The 17,944-nt window shown below is 32.6% G+C and overlaps 1 protein-coding gene across 1 annotated transcript in view; it reads right to left on the reverse strand.

Annotated features, from left to right (window-relative positions):
• CkIalpha (Casein kinase Ialpha) overlaps positions 1–17,944 on the reverse strand; it is a 163,771-nt gene that overhangs the window by 135,911 nt on the left and 9,916 nt on the right. The window contains exon 2 of the mRNA XM_035363084.2: positions 2,130–2,236. Coding sequence (XP_035218975.1) covers positions 2,130–2,236 — 107 coding nt within the window. The remainder of the gene's footprint in view (positions 1–2,129; positions 2,237–17,944) is intronic.

Here is a 17,944-nt window from a genome sequence, read left to right on the forward strand (position 1 = left end):
AATGCACAAAATTTGTATCATTTAAAGAATTATCTAATCATTGCCACATGTTCTATTCAAGTACTATAATAAAGCTAGAACGATGTATAAAAGAAATTTAGCAAACCAAACAAAAAAGAAACAGTTTTTCACAGACGATTGAATATTTCTCATTCAATTAATTCAGTTCTCACTTCGCGACAAGGCAAAAATACATAAAAACTCAAAATATCTCTACTAAAAATTACTAATTATTAAAAATTAAGTAAATCTTAAACACTTATTTCCTCGAAAAAATTCCAGAAAGGATCAAGCATGATTTAAATAGCAGTAATAAATTAAGGCGTTTATCTTTGTTGTTGCGAAGCTACGTTTCTCTAGATTGGCAACAAATTCACTACTCAGCTGTTTCAAATGTAAACAAGCAATGGCCGCCATCAGAATAGGCTTAGCGGCACTTAACCCCTTTGAGCCGGGTAGCGAAAACGCGCGCTTATCGCGGAGGCCAGCAGTGTCTTCCGCGAGCATCTCTCCAGGGCCGGGGGCTTTTTTGCTACTAAGCCTAAATCCATGAAATTTCCGAAGTATCAACGCATTGTTTAATAATGCTCTATAGAGTATTTAAATGGCTTATGCTTTATAGATATTTTTATATATATACTTTAATTACCTTATTTCTTGTTTAAATGCATATTTTACACATTTTATTTTAATTACTCACCATTTTATGACTTTTAACATTATAATCTGAAAACTAAATATATTACTTAAAATTCTCTTTTCGTATGAAAAATTTTAAAACAGGCATCTACACACAGTCCTACGTTACATTTCTTGAACTCGTAATAACTCATTTGCCGTTTTGGAGGATTTTTCCGGGAATGTGAACAAACGAAGCCTCGTCGTCTCATTTTCTTATCAGTCCCTTCTGAACAAAGTTTTGGAAAATGTCTTTCAGTTAATCTTTCAGAATCAATATCTGAAATATTTTGCATCATTTCTGCTATTTCATGCTCTGTTAAACATTTTCGACGCTTGGACATTGAAATGGTAAAAACAGAAAGAATTCACATCTAACAAGATCTAATTATTTTCTAAAAACTGAACTGTAAACAGAAATACTCAACGCTTTAGCGCATATAAAACTTCTACTTACAATAAACAACTACCACCTGCGAATAAAGTGCGATTTAAAGAGACGTCATAAATCACGCCATTCGGAAACATTTAGTTCCGTTTGTTTATATAATCAAAAACACGTGTATGTGAGTCATGCTTCTCTTATTTCAAGTAGAAGGTCTAATGCACATGTATCTGAAACCATATGGACATACAGTGCCATCTTGTGGCAGAAATTATAGTTTGAAAAACGTTCCAAGGTACTGGCACAAATACGTGACAGTCAGTAGAGAATGCAACAACGCTCTGGCACGCCTGCGTGTCGGCCGGTAGATAAGTGTGTTCGTTGCTGGCACGTATACGTGACAGTCAGCGCGAAGGGGTTAAACAACTTTTAAATTGTTGATAATTCTAAAAATATTGCATACAGATTTACTAAAGGCATAAAACCCTTAACCGGAAGATAAAAACACCATAATTCAATCATTTTTAAAGAAAAAAATGTACAATTTACAAACATATAAGAGTAAAGAACCTGAGATCACTGAGAAGGGTAACAGAGTAGATATATTTATACACGTTTGGCATGGCCAATTGAAACCAAAATACGAGGTGCACATCTACATGTTATAGTAGTCCTATATACAAAATTTCCACGTTCTGAGGCTACTCGTTTTTGAGTTATGCGAGATACGTACATACGTTTGTACAGACGCCCCGAAAAATTCTCTTCAGAATTCATTTTCAAGCAATTTTTTTAGTTTTTTTGGAGGTAAAGAGTCTTTTATTCTGTCCTTACGTACAGATATCACGCAAAAAATACGTTAAATTGCATTCGAAAGCGGTCCAAGTGGATATTTTCGTTGAAATATGCTGCCTGAAGCTTTTCACGATTACAATACTTCCTTTTTTCTTCGTACAAGGAAGTAAAAAGGCAGCATTTTTATTCCAAAATACACACAAATGCCAAGATTTTCAACATGTAATTACTTTTAATGCTATTTTTCCATGCAATTAATACATTTACTTACCTAACATGTGGTATCCCTACACCACCTTGAAGAATTTTATATAATTTACTTTCATATAATAGCTGTGGATGGCGAGCTTTAGTAGATTCCAATTTAACAGCAACCTCCTGGAAAAGAAAATATTTTATGTAGTTCATGAAAAATTAATTCCCCTGGGTTTTCAAAGATCTAGATTATTACATTTTTTTTAAAAAAAAGAAGAGTCAGAGATAGAAAAAACACCATCATTTGTTCCAAATAACCAATTACTTGAAGAACAGTTTTGTCCATTCTATTTTCAATAACTGGGTGCGGGGGGGGGGACAGTCACAACCCTTTCAATGCCTTCATATAGTAGGTTCTATCCACTCTTTTAGTATAGTTCTATTTCTGCTTTGTGAACTTTCACGAGTTTTATCAATAACAACAGAACATCTACTTTTCTAAGTTCAGTTACTTCAGTAAACGAATCAATGTCCTTATTCGTTTATGAACCATCTTCTAAAGTATTTCTTAATTTGTTAGCATCTTCAGCCCTACCCATTTGAAGAAAAAACTTCTTTTTACTTTATGTAATCAATTGTTTCCCGCGACAATTTTTTTTCCTTCATCTAAGTTTTTGGATTTAATTAAAAAATATACTATTTTTTATATATAATATAAAAAACTGCTACCTGAAATAATATATCTTCAAATATATAGGGTAAATTGTCAATTTTTAATATCTTTACTATAGAAGAAATTCCTTTCTGCAGATGTCTGATAATACTGCAGATGCCTGATCATATGGAAAATTGCAAAATCACTTTCACAATTTTCCATTTTTTTTAATAGGGAAAAATCACAAAAATAAAGGAAATAGAATTGCATCGCGAGAAAGACATTTGGTATTAAAAGTGGAAAATATATTTATTTAATATTACAACACCCAATTTTTTAATGCTGTTGTGAGGCTTCTTGTTCTTTGCACTAAAGGCACAAACCTACTTGCAGTTCTTAGAACCATAATCAAATGATCGGTCATCTTATCCACGGATACTTATAGTCAGCCTGAAAATGAATAGAGCTCTGAATAGGGTGGCCGCTTTGTCACAGTTAGCACGAGAGCTTGTTATGTTGTTTGAATAACGCAGGTTCTAAAATAATAAAATACTACTGTAGAAAATTCAAATAACTTAGTCTTCACTGTTTTTTCCAAAATTCTCTACTACATACGAGAGACTCATCATAATCTACTGAAAAACACACTATTTTGTATTATACCAGTAATACATTTTTCAATTTGTCATGGGCTTTTTTGAACTTTTAAACATTCAAATACCTGCCAACTTAGTATGTGTAAAAAATCAGAAAATTTTTTTAAACAATTTAGAAAAAAACAAAACACGAGTTTTAGAAGGAAAACTAGCAAATAGCTGAAGATTTTAAAACAATTATATAGGAAAAGCATTAATCATAAAAAATTAGATGTATGAAATTAGTTTTATGTAATTTTATGTAACCACAGAAGGCTTTTTTCTTTTACTAAGAAATCGAGAAACTCTGTTTTACAAAATTTAACATCTTGTATAAATTTCGGAATCAAGATATTGGAAAACTGCGAAAATGAAAGCAAAGATAATTTAAAACATACAAGACTGAATGTAAACCCTCATCAACATGAATCCCAACAGATCTGAAAATCAAGCGTTGATGTTAAAACAATTTGTGTTAAAAGAGAGCTCAAATTTCATTTTTGGAATACTTCTTCCTACACTTAGACACAGTATGTACAAGCGTAGTAAGTATCAGGGCTGTGGAGTCGGAATCGAAGTTAGGTAGCTTTTTGGGTAAAAGGAGTCGCTAAAAACACGTCGACTCCGGGCAAGTTTTGTTCGCCAGTTTGAATTTAAAATGAAATTAAAGTGAATTTTAAAAAAATTTAATAAACTGAGTTAATATTTTTATTTATGAACTATATACATTAATAAATAGTTATTTTCAATTTTATTGACATATTAATAAACATAAGGGAGCAGAATGGAAGTGATATTTGCCATTATTGATTGAACTGATTCATTTAGTTACAAATCTCATTGTTAAATTCAGGTAAGCAGCAACAGCAGCTAGAATTTCCAAAATTAATGACATTTATAGAAAGTGAGAAGGAAAAGAAGCTATTATTGATCAAGCAACGCAATGGAGAAGTACATATTTAATTATATGGTGGGTATTAGAATTAACTTTTTCAGAAGATGTAGAAAACCCTAATGTTTCACTAACAGAAAGATTGCGGAATGATCTTGCAGAATTGGAAACTTCTTTCATCACTGTATATAGCCACAAAAAAGTTACAATCTGAAGAAACAGGAAGTGAGAATGTTAGATGTAGATAACCCTAATATTCCACTAACAAAGACTGGAATGATTTTGCAGAATTAGAAACTCTTCTTTCTACACCATATACAACCACAATAAAGCTACAATCTGAATAATTAACAGGAGGCGAGAATGCGCGATGTTTGTTCTTTCTCAAACGGAGGGTTTACTGCAGAAGGAATCATTTCTTCAATGAAGAAAAGATAAACTAGTTTGCTAGACAATAAGATCTTGCTGGGTTCAATATATGTAGATCCGAAACACTGAATGTTCTTGGATGACAAACAAAAAGGCAAAGAAAGCCATCCATAAACTTTCATTAAGAATGAAATTATTCTCAGAACAATAACAGAATTCAAATCAGGACAGTCAAACTGCAGACACTGCATCTGAGTCTCTAGCATCCTCTTGCAGTGATGAATTAGATTTTGAGAAATATTTTTGGTTAATATTGAAAACCCAAAGCAAATGAAAATAAAGAACCAAGAGCCTTTAGATATAAAAATGAAAAATACAAACAAGATTTCTACATGGCCTTTGAAGAAATAGAGAAATATGATTGCGCTTGCAAGACACCTTTTTTAGAATTTATAAACATCTATCGCGAAAAGTTAAAAGGAATAGCCCTAACAATAACAGCTCTCCCTCCTACTCAAGTCAGTGTGGAAAGACTCTTCTCAGTTCTGAAGTTCATCAAATCGGATCTATGGTCCTCTAACAAAGAAGATCTTGCTGAAGTTTATACTGTTTCTTAAAATTTTTTAACTAATGTTTACTAATGCTGGTTTTTCCATTTCATAACAAATGCTAACTAATATAAAAAACTTGCTATGCATCAATTTTTTTCTGTAATACTTCTTTTATATTAAAAAAAAATAAGCTGTAACCCATATGTATATGTTTACATATATATGAAGGAGTCGGAGTCTAAAATTCCAGGAGCCGGAGTCGGTCATTTTCGCTACCGACTCCACAGCCCTGGTACATATGTTGTCACAGAAAACAGTACACTGGTACATTAGCTACGATGATCATTTTTCGGCGAAAAAAAAATCCTGTACATTTTGCTGTCACAGACAGAAATGAATATGCCTGTTATCTTCACTGCCAACTGTACTTATGGCTTCCATGGTGTTCGCCTTAAGTGAGTTTGTGTTAATGGCGTTTACTGTAACTTAATATTTTTCCAAAAACAAAATTTTAATATCCTGTTATTTTTCTGACATCATAACAACATTCGTATTCTTCCCATTAGCGGAATCCCACTACAGAACACTCTCTTCAGGGTGTCGCAAAGTAGTCTTCATGCCTCAAGTGCTGCGATTCCTACCCCTGCGACCAATGAAAAACTCCCAGGAAAAGGTTAATACTTGCTTTCTTTTCCTCTTGTCCAACAGTTTCACTTGTATAGATAATGCAGCACAGCACTTGTAAACTTGGATTAAATTGAGAAACTCTACTTAAAATTACCTGAAAATTTAACTTACGGTACAGGCACAAATCTTCAGGCAACCCTGCTAATAGGTAGCAACAGAAAGGAATGTTACTGGTAATCAATAGCAGCTACCTGTTTTTCTCCCACTTTGTTACTGAGAAGAATGCGGTAGGCTGAAATTTTCATATAAAGATCAAAACCTGTCAAGGGATTCACTACACAAGTTCCAAGAAATAGTCAGAAAGTGAATGAGACAAAAATGTCAAAATTAAAATTCCATAACAAATCTTTGAACAGAACAGGAAAATAGACAGACATTCACACAGGTTATACATTATAATTACAATAATACGAGGGCCATCCAGGAAGTAGATTACGTTTCCGTCTGTGTCCGCTAGGGGCGGGGCTAGCGCGGCCATCTTGGGGTCAGAGCGTTGCGCAGCTCAGTCTGCATCTAGCCGTGCTAGTGAGAGGTTCGTGCTGTGCTCCGTTCAGATACTGTGACGGTTTGAAATGTCTGCGTTAATTGAAAATCCCGCGAGCTGCGAAGTGCGCTCAGTAATAAGGTTTCTGACAGCAAAAAACTGTAAACCGATAGAAATCTATCGGCAGCTTCGTGAAGTGTATGGGGACAACATTATCACTGAAGGTGGAGTGCGTCAGTGGGTCATAAGATTTCAAAATGGCCGAACCAATGTTCACGACGAAGATCGAAGTGGGAGACCCAGCATAGTGACCGCCGAACTTCTCGAAAAAGTCGATGCTAAAGTCCGTGAAAATCGAAATTTCACAATAACGGAACTTTCTTTGAGTTTTCCACAAATTTCGCGAAGTTTGTTGCACGAAATCATCAGCGAAAAGCTTGGTTACCACAAGTTTTGTGCAAGATGGATTCCAAAAATCTTGACAGAGGACCACAAAAATCAGCGAATGGCTGCAGCGTTGAACTTTTTGGACGCTTACCATAAGGATGGTGACTCTTTACTCGATCGCATCGTTACTGGTGACGAAACATGGGTGAAACATGTGAACTGTGAAACGAAATTGCAATCAATGCGTTTTGATGACGACGCACAGCTGCAAGAAGAGGTAACGAAGTGGTTGAAGGCGCAGGCGGCCGAATTTTTCGACGAAGGAATTTCCAAGCTCGTACATCGCTACGATAAATGCCTTAATTTGTATGGTGACTATGTAGAAAAGTAGTATTTGAGTGTGGCTTTCATCTGTATATAATAAAATTTGTTTCCTATACTTTGTTTATTTTTTTATTCCAAAACGTAATCTACTTTCTGGATAGCCCTCGTAAAACAATTACAGTGACCGTTGCTTATTAAAACCACTTCCATTTCAAGCATATTTCAGTTTATTCAGTGACTGAGTTAAATAAATGGTAATTTGTATATTGCAAATTGTGATATCAGTTTTAAATTTATCTAGTAAAATAATAAGTAACAATTAATCTAATAATGGGTTCTAAAATAATAATTAAAAATTGAAGCTAGAATTAAACTGCTTATGCAATTTTAGAATTTCATGCTGCTCTGTGAGGGGGGTTAAATGGATGAAGACTTCATGTCTTCAAAGGAAGGTGACAGAGAGGTTAGTGAAAATGAAAAAATTTCGATTGACAAATTAGTCGGTATTCTCGACACAGCAATTATAGGACTTGAACAGTGGAACTTTGTAACTGAACAAGAAATTATGACTGTTTATAGAATTAAAGAGAAAGTATTATCACATAAAACGAAGCAACTTAAACAACTTACATTGAAGGAATTGTTTAATAAAGTAAACAAATAAATATTAAGCTTTTTTTTTTGTTGCTGTTGTTGTAAATTTTGATACCCTTTAGATCATAATTGTTCTTTATTTCATAAATTATGGTTTCATATTTTTAATTTTAGAATTTCTGCATGCCATCTTACCAGATTTAAACTGATGATCTATAATCCGAAAAAATCGATAATCCGGAATCGCCGAAGTCCTGATGAGTCCAGATTAACGACTTTTGAATGTATTATTAACGTATGATAATGCTAGGAATTCCCCCCCAATTTTTTTTTTTTTTTTTTTTTTTGAAATCTCAGTGTATATAATGAGCGTATTCCAAAGAGAGTAGTCTGAACATAGAAACCTTAGAGATGCAGAGGTTGCATTTCTACCTTCTATAAGCAAGTAATCAGGAAGGAACATGCATTCATTTATAATGCCACTATCAGTACACAGAAGATATTATTAGTCCAAAGGGATTTTGTCCCTGAAGGACTATTATTTTCGTTTTGCGTTGAATCACTCTGAATGTCCATTTCACTTTTCAAACTGTTACCACCAAATATTATTGCCCTGTATTATATTTGAAGAAATTAAATAATGAAGAATCTGCATAAATATATGTATGTTTCTCACATTGTGATAAAACAATGGTACCTAGAGCCATCAAATTTTTATGATCTAATCGTACTGCAAATATGGACATCTAGAAGCCCAAATTTGAAATTTGTTTTATTGTTGATTTCATATTTTGTAAAACTTTAACGAATTTTTGATTAACAAACTCAAGCACTTCAAAGCAAAAAATGGCAATGTTGTACAGAAAAAACATTTTTATCTACAGTGTGTGAGACTGTGTATTTGGAAATTCTAAAGATATGCTAAATTTAAAATAATTTTGCGATATTGCTCTTGAACTGAATTTTACAGTTTAAGTGCGAAGAACATGATATTTAATAAATAAAGGTAACACAAAATGTTTTAAAAATGCCCCTTTGGACATAATTTAAAATCTGAAACCTTTCAGTTCCCCCCCCCATAGATTCTATAGGATAATTTTTAACCTTAAGATATGGAAATTCTGCTCTCTAAAGCTCCAATGTGAACAAAGAGCTTTAAAATTAGTCCCACTGATAACGGACCAGTGGAAGCTAAAATTACGTTCAATCCTGTTTCACTGAAGCACTTCATACCTGATGAAAGATGTATAAGCCACAGTTCACAGTAAGATACACGGATGAATTAAAGCTTCATAGGTTTAAGTAGGCCTATTCTGATCTCTAAGAATCATGTCTTTTGCTGGTCTGAGTTCTATAAGCAGCAACGATAATTGATTGAGTTTATTATAAAGTGCTTTTTTTCCATTGGCTAGTATATATTTATTCTGGTTCTTGAAAATTTGAATGTAAAAAGGTGGCTGATTTTATTAACCAGTGAGTTTAATAAGCAGTAGGTACTGTGCACAATAAGCTATTATATAAAATATTACAATTTAGCTATTAATAAACCATTATGCTATTTTAAAATAATGTTCTGCCTGAAATCATTATACATTTTTACAGATGGAAGTCGAGTTATATGGAATGTCAAGTAATCAAGAGACAAGCTTGTGGGATTCCATTATACTGTTTGTTTTAACAGTAAAAACAATGACTGCATGTTCCCATGGTAAAAAATGCAGCGAAATTTTTTAACATTTTCTCATACTAAAATAAACAATTCAGTGAAAAGTGTATTTGATATTTTTATTTTTAGCTTCTTTTAACTAGGCATAAATACTAATTTTATAACACAATGTATAAGCCAAGAATTTTTTTTTAACTTCGTCTAAAGCTCCACCTTATATACAGATCCACTATTCTACGAAAAAAGTAAGCACTTTTCTGTCAGTCGGGCACAACTGATAAATTGTCAAATATCACATTTTCTTATTTTAGTTTATATTTCTTATGTTTACAAAAATTTTTTTAAATGATTTATTCGTTTTCTGACAATAAGTTGTTTTATCATCGAAACTGCTTAAAATGCTGGTATGTTGCATCATCACCAAAATAAAAATATGTGATGTAGGTGAAATTTGTGTCAACTGTTGCCAGAAATTTAGGCAATAGCGCCAATCGTTACTGCGGAATTCTAAAGTCCATAATTGACACTAAATTGCACTACTTATTCCGTCAATTGGATAATACATAAGCACAAAAAATATTCACATACAAGCCAATATGCACTTGAAAGAGAGGGAAACCAAAACTCAGGGCTAGACTGCCTGGGCAGTGACTCGTCTAACCCGAAGGTCATTGATTGGGAGATACTCAGATAACCGGCACTTGGTGAGGTTCCTGAAATCGCATTCAGTAACTTGGGTGATAGGCCCCAAACAGTTGGAAGAGTGTTTAGGGTGCTAGCCCAGATGTTAAACTGAGATAGGGAAATGGAAAGGGATATTTTCTTTCTATATGGTTGATACTTTGCATTGGGTGTCATGACTTTGCAGATAAATCTTTGTGCTGATGATTACATGACTTTGAGTAGAAGTTTTGAATTCACTGTTTAATTATTTTCTAAATAAATTAATTACACTTGTAATTAGAATAAGATAATTTTATTTTTATACAAGAAAATTACAAAATATGCTCCTTTTTCATGCTTATGGGCTCACATTATCCAATGTATATTTTCATATAATTAATTTCTAAATAAATTAATTAAAAAAATTTATTTATAGACTTAAATTAATTAATTACACTTCTAATCAGAATAAAATAAATTTTATTTTCATAGAATAAAATATACTCTTTTTCTAACGTATTAACTCGTTTTTCAAGATAATTTCTAATTAGAATGAATTTTTTTAATTATCTACTTAATATTTAAACATATGCGAGTTTGGCCATAACAAACAGGAATTAATTTCTAAATAAATTTATTGTACTTCTAATACGAATATATATATTTTTTAAATTTATGGAAGTCATTTGTTTAATCTAACCAAATGCCTTTTTTCTAATTATGTCCATGTATAAATGCGATTAGGATTATTTAGAATATCAAAAGCACCCCTGGGCTATTTGCTTGAAGAGAGGGAAGACTGTTAGCCATGGCTTGAATCCGAGACGAACTACCAGTGCGCATCAATTTTACCCTTCAGCTGCTGAAAGATACCCTATATCATAAAAGCAGTTTTTTAACCCCTCATAATCAAATTTATTATCAAATATAATTATTAAAAATGCAACAAAATGATAACCAGACTTCAAAATGCTAATAAGTTAGTATAAAATATTAAACATTACTTACTCTGCTGTTTTTCTACGTCAAGCATATTTTACAGATTTCTTTATAGAGGATTTTTTGGATTAAAAGTTGGATATTATTAAACCATCAGTCAAAACATGAGCATTTCTTTATTTTTTCACAAAAAGCGAACTAAAGTTAATCAAATTTGTATCTTCAAATCATAGGATAAGACTTATATTTATAGATTTTTCTGACATGTTACTTATGTTCATGTTTAATAGTAATGAATGTAAAATAAACTGAAATTTCAAATAAGTAAAACATAAAAATGTTTGCATCATTGTATTTGCATAACTGAAATACATTCACTGACCACATCAAATTGTTTCGGGGGCCGCGAGTTTGAAACCACTGTTACACATAATGTTCAAATTGCACAAAAATATTTTAGGATTTAAAACTTTTCATGGAATAAAGATTGACAAATTCAAATAACTTTATCCTATTCGATTGGTCTCTTTCTGAAATTTAAACAATTGCATAACACTACGAAAAGCCGTAGAAGCGCTTGTTACAAATCTTGTTTCCCTGCAGTTATGCAATTCAGGATTGCATTTCTTTGATTACCTACATGAAAACTATTTTTGCACTTAAACAAGAAAAAAAGAATAAAATAACCCTTTTAACCTTAATAGTGCGCATGAAAGAATCCGTAATATAAAATATAAACCTGACTGGATGATTGAATAGCCTGGAATACATTTTCGAGCATGCAATATTATTGTGAAAACACATGCATATTTTATTTTTTTAAACTTGCATCTTTAACTATGGGATATATATCGCATTTTCGTGATCATTACTGCATTTACATAAAGAACATGTTTTCAAATATATATAACCATTATTACAGATAATTGATCAAATTAATGGAAAGAATTTAAAAAGATAAGTATAAAAGTTAATAATGCTGGAGCTATATATATATATATATATACCATAATATAAAATACTAAGATGAAAAAAAAATACGTAGATTTACTTAATCACAACAATAACTAATCGTTTACAATTTATTCTATGTGTATGGTTTACCATCTCAATGCAAACACTACACTTCGTCTTACGCGATTTTCGCCCAGCATAGCTTTTCTACCAATATTGGGCTGAAGAGGGAATTTTTAGAAAGTGCCTTTTGATGCCATTTCTCTCTTGATGTCAAAAAATTCCTCCCAAGGATATGGCGATTTTTCGCAATTCAAGATGGCGGAAAAAATTGTGCCAAGTGCCGCTTATCTGAGGTTTCCTATTAATTGGAAGACTTAAGGCCAAGAGTAGAATAATCTGGAATGAAATTCTAAAGAAGACCAGGACCCATCATGAGCTGCTGAGTTACTGAAGATAGTAACTCAACAGCTCATGACGGAAAAATGTTAAATGGACGGTTTCAATATTGTAGACAGTATATGTCCATTTGAAAATAAGGAAAGTTAATATGCTGTCTCCTTTCAAAAGCCTATTATGCTATAATATTAACATGCTAAATGTTCTAATTTTTGCATTAATATTACTATAAGCTTAAAAATATTTTAAAGATGCTGCCTTTTAATTACCTAAAATTATATGCATGAAATTCTTAAAACAGAATAAAGTTTTTAAAAATCAAATTGCTCAGATTTGTTTTATCTTGCATAAAAATAGAGATTTCTGAAGCAAAAATTTTCTTTAATCCACAGTCATGAATCACTGCAAGGAGTTTGTTGCTTGTTGGAAAATCCCTTTTGTAAGTAAGGATTTTACACAAAAAAATAAAAGCATGATTAAGGTCAGGAAATAATAATCACCAGTGGCTTACTGAGAAATTTAAACAAAATAATTTTAGTATTGTTCGGTATTCAGAAAAAAGCTCAAGTTTTAAAACATTTCTAATTAAAGAATTTCCATAGAAACAAAAAAAGCTTGTGAAAAATATCCAACTTATTGAAAATTTTAAATGATCACAATATAATATTTACCGAGTTATAAATACTACATTTACTTCATTTAATATAAAAACTCCATTTAAATATTACACTTTGTAAATATAAAATTACATTTCAAGATTACAGACTTTAAAAAGGTTTCAATGAGGAAATTAATAAATTTTAAAAAAAATAATAATAACTATTTGGCTGAAATTAGTCAGCAAGTTTTTATGAAGAACAAAATAAAACGAACTGCTTGTAGAGACATTAGGATATTTTTTGTAGGCCGGAGAGATGAAAAATTAACAACGCCTTCGCCGGGAATTGAACCACGGACCTCTGGAATACCGGGCCAGTGTGCAGAATCACTACACCACGAAGGACGCTTGGAAAGCGGGAGAAATACCTTATATGCTTATAAAGAACAAAATTTAAGCAGCATGTCTTGGGAGAAGGGGACCAAATTTGTATAATTATTTTAGTCTCTGTTTTCATGTAGTTTCACCCATTACAAAAACAACTAGATCGTTTATAAAAATTAGAAAAATGACTATTTTAAATATTTTTGATAACATATACCAAATGACAAAAAATCTGAAGAATGCACAAAGACAGGCATACCAGTTATGGTATTAATGTACACAGCACCCCCCCCCCAAAAAAGGGGGGGACAGTTCTATATCTTCCGTTCAACTGGGTTAATTGATGAAATTCAACTTGCGTTTTTCGTATCTCGAAAGTGCAACTTAGGATATGTATTAGATTTATATATAGCATTATTCTAACATAGGTATTTTGACACAAAATCTGACTTTTGATGAAATGAACTGCTAATTTTTTTCCATATTTCGAATCTATGACTCAAATTATGCCAAACTGCCAAGTTTTGTAAAAATCTGAGTAATTTTTAAAAAATTAGTTGTCAAAAATTTAGCTCCTCAATGTTATTGTATTTGATATTTATTTATTAATATCTCTTTTTAGATTAAACTTATTTGATTCCTTCTTTCAGAATTCGAAATTTAGGCTTAATCCAAATACATTTCGTACATTTTTTATCATTTATTTTTAAAATATATACTTTTAAATATGTTTTATACATTTTTCAAAAACATTTTTGTATTCTAACCCATAAAATTTTTAACATCCTCTTAAAGTAGATTTATTTCTAGGCACGCCTGCAAAAAATTAAGAATTTTTTATTCAAAATTTTCTAAGATATACATGAAAATACATATTGGCATCTTTTTTTTTTTTTTTTTTTTTTTTAGCGATAATAACGTCAAATGTGGTTTATGCACTTTGTTAAAATTATTTGAAAGTATGAACGATGATTTTTTTCCACTCATCTGCAATGCAAAAAAGGAAAGGAAAATTAGGTTGCTATAAATTAAGAAGTTCACCAAGTAAATTATTCTTGGCACAACCTGAAAAAAATAGGCAAAGATAAATTTTTGAATTTCTCCCTAAATTTTGCATCAAATTTTTACAGAATTTAATATTTAGGCCTAACTTGAGTCATAGAGAAAAACTGGCATGTCATTTCAGAAAAAGTCCGATTTTATGTCAAAATACTTATGTCAGAGCTATATATAAATCTGATATATATGCTAAATCGTGAAAAACGCAATTTGAATTTTATCAATCGACTCAGTAGAATGGGAGATACAGAACTGCCACCCCTTTTTTTTTTCTTGAGCAGTGTACATTATTACAACATTTCTAATGTCAAGTGAACTCATATCCATAACTTTCCTTAATTGTAACCGACAATTATACTTTCATGACAACTCAACTCTTATCTCTCCCCTGGACCTTCTAGTGGAGAGAGAATCATTATTAGTAAGAGCATTGCACCTGGAAAATAACATCTCTCTGTGATAAAAGACAGTCTACCACACAGACTATGAGATGCGCAAGCCGATTATGCTTGAACATCCTGCAGATACAGACATATTGCACATAGTACACCTGCAATACACACCGCCAGATGAGAAAACATTAGCTATATATACAAATGCCTAAAAGACGGAGAAGGGCACAGGCTGCGCCTATTGTGTACTCCAAGGAGAAGTTAAAACTTGGAAAAGATGACTGGAAGACAAAAATACTATCTTTCAGGCAAAGCTTCTTGCATTAAAAGCAGCCATCAATTTGGCAAAATATCAATTAGGAACAAAGGTCAATATATATAGCAACTCTGCCTCAAGTTTGAAGGCTATCCAAGGGCATAAGACAAGGAGTCCTTTGGTGCAAGATATACAGAAAACTCTTCTAAAGATCCCACCAGATGACACACCTGACCTGATCTGGGTTCCAGCTCATGAGGGTACTACTGGCAACGAAGCGGCGGACTTTTAAAATCTGCAGCCAATGACTCCAGTAGACTGGAAAATGCAGTAAGTGTGCGGCAGTCTTATTTTAAAAAAATCATGCTCAATAGCCTTTTACAAGAATGGCAGAAAAGATGGGAAAGGAAAAGCACAAGCAGGAGAACCTATAAGTTCTTTCCAAAAGTTACATGCTCAATTAAAACATATAGCGGTGCATAAACTCAATTCTAGACTGGCCATGGTCCCTTCCCACATTATCTTACGAGATTCGGCAAACGAGTCTCAGAATTGTGTGAATGTGGTATGGTTGGTGATGCAGATCACTACCTCTTCAGCTGCCCACACACCGATTAATTGCATTTAAAAATACGAAGCAGTGAATACTGGCCACAATGGGCAGAAAATACCTGCAGCAACAAGCAGACGAAAACTAAGATAGAGGAGGCAATCAGCTATGCTCAGCAAGGTACTAAGAAATTCTCCCCTCCCCCCTTGAGAATTGTATCTTTGTAGCATAATTTCAATAGCAAATCAAAGTGACAGGGAGAGGCCTTACAAAAGTGGAGTACACTAAGCTGACAGCTTGCAGATACCAGAACAGCAGATTAGTTGTCTCTTGCAGTAATATCCAAGTAATTGAACAGTAACAAAGATACTCCCTTGATAGGTACTACAACTTTAATAGCAGTTGCAACTTTTCCAAGCAATTCCGCTAAGGCACCAGAAAATTGAGTCACGTAACTCCCTACCAGTTTACAACAATTATTAATACCCATTTTGTATGTACTTGTTAAAAATAATGTTGTAAAGCAGTTAAAAATAACACAGGAAATCCAGTCAATGTGTAACTGATTTGCAAGTTTACTTTGATTATCTCGTTAAAAGTACTGTAAATATGAATTCAGATAATATTCACATAACTGCCATGATTATATCTAACTATCACATGTAACTTGTACTAGACAATGGCTGTAATTAGCATATCTATGCTTATACGCAGGCCTTGTATAAGGAGTGAAGCTTTAAATGGCAGGGGAATGAAAATGGTCAACTTTAAAACATGCATTCTCAGATTTCCTCATCCCTCCCTCAGCTGGTTGGAACCTCTGCTGGTCTCTGCTGGCTCAATGTCCTCATAATCCTTCATCTCCTCCCTGTGCTGGTTGGAACCATTGGCTAATAGAGGCATATGACTTCACCCCTTCCATGTTTTACTTCCCTTTGCTCCCCTTAGCAACATTTTATTGCAGCTTTACTATTTGTAAATTTATTTCATAAGTATAACAGCAGAAATCTAGAATTAGTGCTTTTAAAGCTTGGGAGAAATGATGATATGTCTTGGCAATTAGTGGTAAAGTAAAAATTATGGCTATAATAGAAAAAGCCCTATGCGAAAATTACCAGGATTTATGATAAGAATCAATCTTCAATTTACGAAGTGTTGAAGAATAACAAAAAAATTCATCATAATTCTGGGCAGCAAAGAATACTATAAAAGCTATCTTATACAGACAGAGAAAATAAAATGCTAATTTGAGAGGCTTACATTTTTTTCTCTACTTCAGCTTCTGAAGAAGCTCCTTATACCATTTCCTTAATCTGAATACACCATCACCACAATATTTACCCCATTACCCTCTTCTGATACTGTGCAGCCATTATATAAATGTAGATATTGCTGAATCCCATAATAAATTAGTATACTTTTTGAAAAAATTTTCTTATTGTTTATCCTGCACAGATATATTATAACATACACATAATTTTTTGTGTAAAGTTTGCAACCATACGTTTTTTCATTTCTTTGTTGGCAAAAGAATTGTACTCCTACCATTCCTTAAAACAGTTCATTATATTATACAGAACATGAACTGTATGATTTAATTTCTAACTTCCCTTTCTGGAATCAGCTTAAACTTTTAGACTTTCTTACTTAATACACCCAAGAGAAAGAAAGTATACGCTAATGTACATACCTAAATCCTGTCGACCAATTTGCCTTTTTTTTTATATGGGGAAAAGTTTTAAATAAACAACTAACACCGAGACTCAAATACTTTCTCTTGAATAATAAACTATTATATCAGTACCAATTTGAATTTACCCTGAATAAATTAACATTAGATGCACTAAACAATCTAATAACCATCATCAAAAACAATTATACTCTACTTCTCTTGGTTAATTTGATTACGGCAAAGCACTCGAGGGCTATCTGCCTAAGGGAAGGGATGCCTTCATGGAGGACTTTCTAAGAGAAACTGGCTCGTATACAAGTTACAGGCATAAGGAATCATGAGGAAAATCACAAAAATGCCCATGCAGCAGCTAGTCTGTTGGCAGGATTTAAACATCGGACCTAACTACAAGTGTTCAGCAATTTTACCACTCAGCTGTTGGTAGGCCCAATTATACATGAAATTGGCACACTTCTGTAATTCCTCTAGATATGATGTCTGCCTTATTTAATATTGGTGGCTGGGTTTACTTGCCACTCTCCAAGGTCTTAAATGTCCAACAAATACCTACTATTTACTGAAAAACTATTTTCATAATAGAAAAGTCATCTATAAAAGAGAGGGTGTCTATGTCTTCAAAAATTATTACAAAGACGCACTTCAAGAATCTAATTTAGGTCCAATTTTTGTGGAATATTATGGCTAATACTACACTAGTCTTAGGAAAGTTAGTTAGGCTTAGGAAACAATGCCACTCTTCAACCAAATGCCAATAATTTCA

The sequence above is a fragment of the Stegodyphus dumicola genome, chromosome 4 (assembly GCF_044657685.1).
Source record: "Stegodyphus dumicola isolate Sdum_Otavi_A_Nest chromosome 4, ASM4465768v1".
NCBI lineage: Eukaryota > Metazoa > Arthropoda > Arachnida > Araneae > Eresidae > Stegodyphus > Stegodyphus dumicola.